Source organism: Chiloscyllium plagiosum, chromosome 50 (genome assembly GCF_004010195.1).
Source record: "Chiloscyllium plagiosum isolate BGI_BamShark_2017 chromosome 50, ASM401019v2, whole genome shotgun sequence".
Classification (NCBI taxonomy): domain Eukaryota; kingdom Metazoa; phylum Chordata; class Chondrichthyes; order Orectolobiformes; family Hemiscylliidae; genus Chiloscyllium; species Chiloscyllium plagiosum.
Window position 1 is genome coordinate 5223382 of NC_057759.1, and position 1092 is coordinate 5224473.

The following is a 1092-nucleotide window of genomic DNA, read 5'->3' on the forward strand; positions in this document are numbered from 1 at the left end:
GGTGGAGATGAGGCTGAGATATGATCAGCCACAGTTGTACAGAATGGGGGAAGCAGGTTTTGGAGGGACTGAATGGCCACGTTCTGCTTCTAACCCTTATATTCTAAAGTGAAACATACCTTGCACATCCACATATTTGTAAGCTGACGTGTATACAGGACCGTTGGGATACTTAACAAACTGCATTTGGCATCGATACCGTCCTGCATCCTCACACATAACCCGTTCCTTTTCAAAAGAAACACTTTTATTTCTTGTCCGGATCTCAGCCACAACAGAGCCTTCCCGATAAAATGTGTAAATGAATTCCTCTTGCATACGGAACGTGAATTGACAACTCAACTTCAGTGTCTGTGCATACCACAGAGCTTCTGGCTCAGATTCAATACTCATAAGCGAATCAGGAGCTGTCAAGAAAGAAATGACTTGAATTAATAACGGGGCGTAAGAACCAAGCAGACCAATCAGCTGCTTGCTGCCAGCAAAGTCTCTACTCATACAAGTCCCCGACTCCAAGTCGCTGTGTAACCAACCCTTCCACTTATGATCATAAAACAAATTTCCAAAAGGGGCACCGTGTTTTGCTTTTGCAGTGTCTTTTCCCCATTTCAGCCCACTATCCAAAATACAGGAAAAAATAATCAGTAATTCTCAGGAGCAGTGCATCCCATTGACAGGAAATATAGAGGAGCTGGATATTGTTTAAATGGAGAAAGGCTGCAGAAAGCTATGGATCAGAGGGATTTGAGGAGTCCTTGTTTGTGAATCACAAAAAAAGCTAGCATGCAAATACAGTGGGTTACTGGGAACACAAATTGTTTTTATTTCAAAGGAAATGGGCTATAAAAGGTGGGAAGTTTTACTAAAGCTATACAGCCAACACATTAGTCAGACTGTAGCTAGGATCCAGTGAACAGTTTGGGCCCCATATCTAAGGAAGGTTAGACCAACATTGGAGGCAGTCCACAGAAGGTTCACTCAGCTGAGCTGGGTAGGAAGGGACTGACTAATGAGGGAGAAATTGAGTACGTTGGGCCTGTTCTCATTGGAGTTTACAAGAAAGAGAGGCGACCTTATGGAATATTCTTCAAG

At 43.1% G+C, this 1092-nt stretch overlaps 1 protein-coding gene across 4 annotated transcripts in view; it reads right to left on the minus strand.

Moving 5' to 3' along the window:
• Positions 1-1092, minus strand: part of LOC122544520 (high affinity immunoglobulin gamma Fc receptor I-like) — a 223148-nt gene that overhangs the window by 98069 nt on the left and 123987 nt on the right. For all 4 annotated transcript variants that reach the window (XM_043683811.1, XM_043683810.1, XM_043683812.1 and 1 more), the window contains one exon: positions 120-407. In XM_043683811.1, the coding sequence (XP_043539746.1) occupies positions 120-407 (288 nt within the window). The remainder of the gene's footprint in view (positions 1-119; positions 408-1092) is intronic.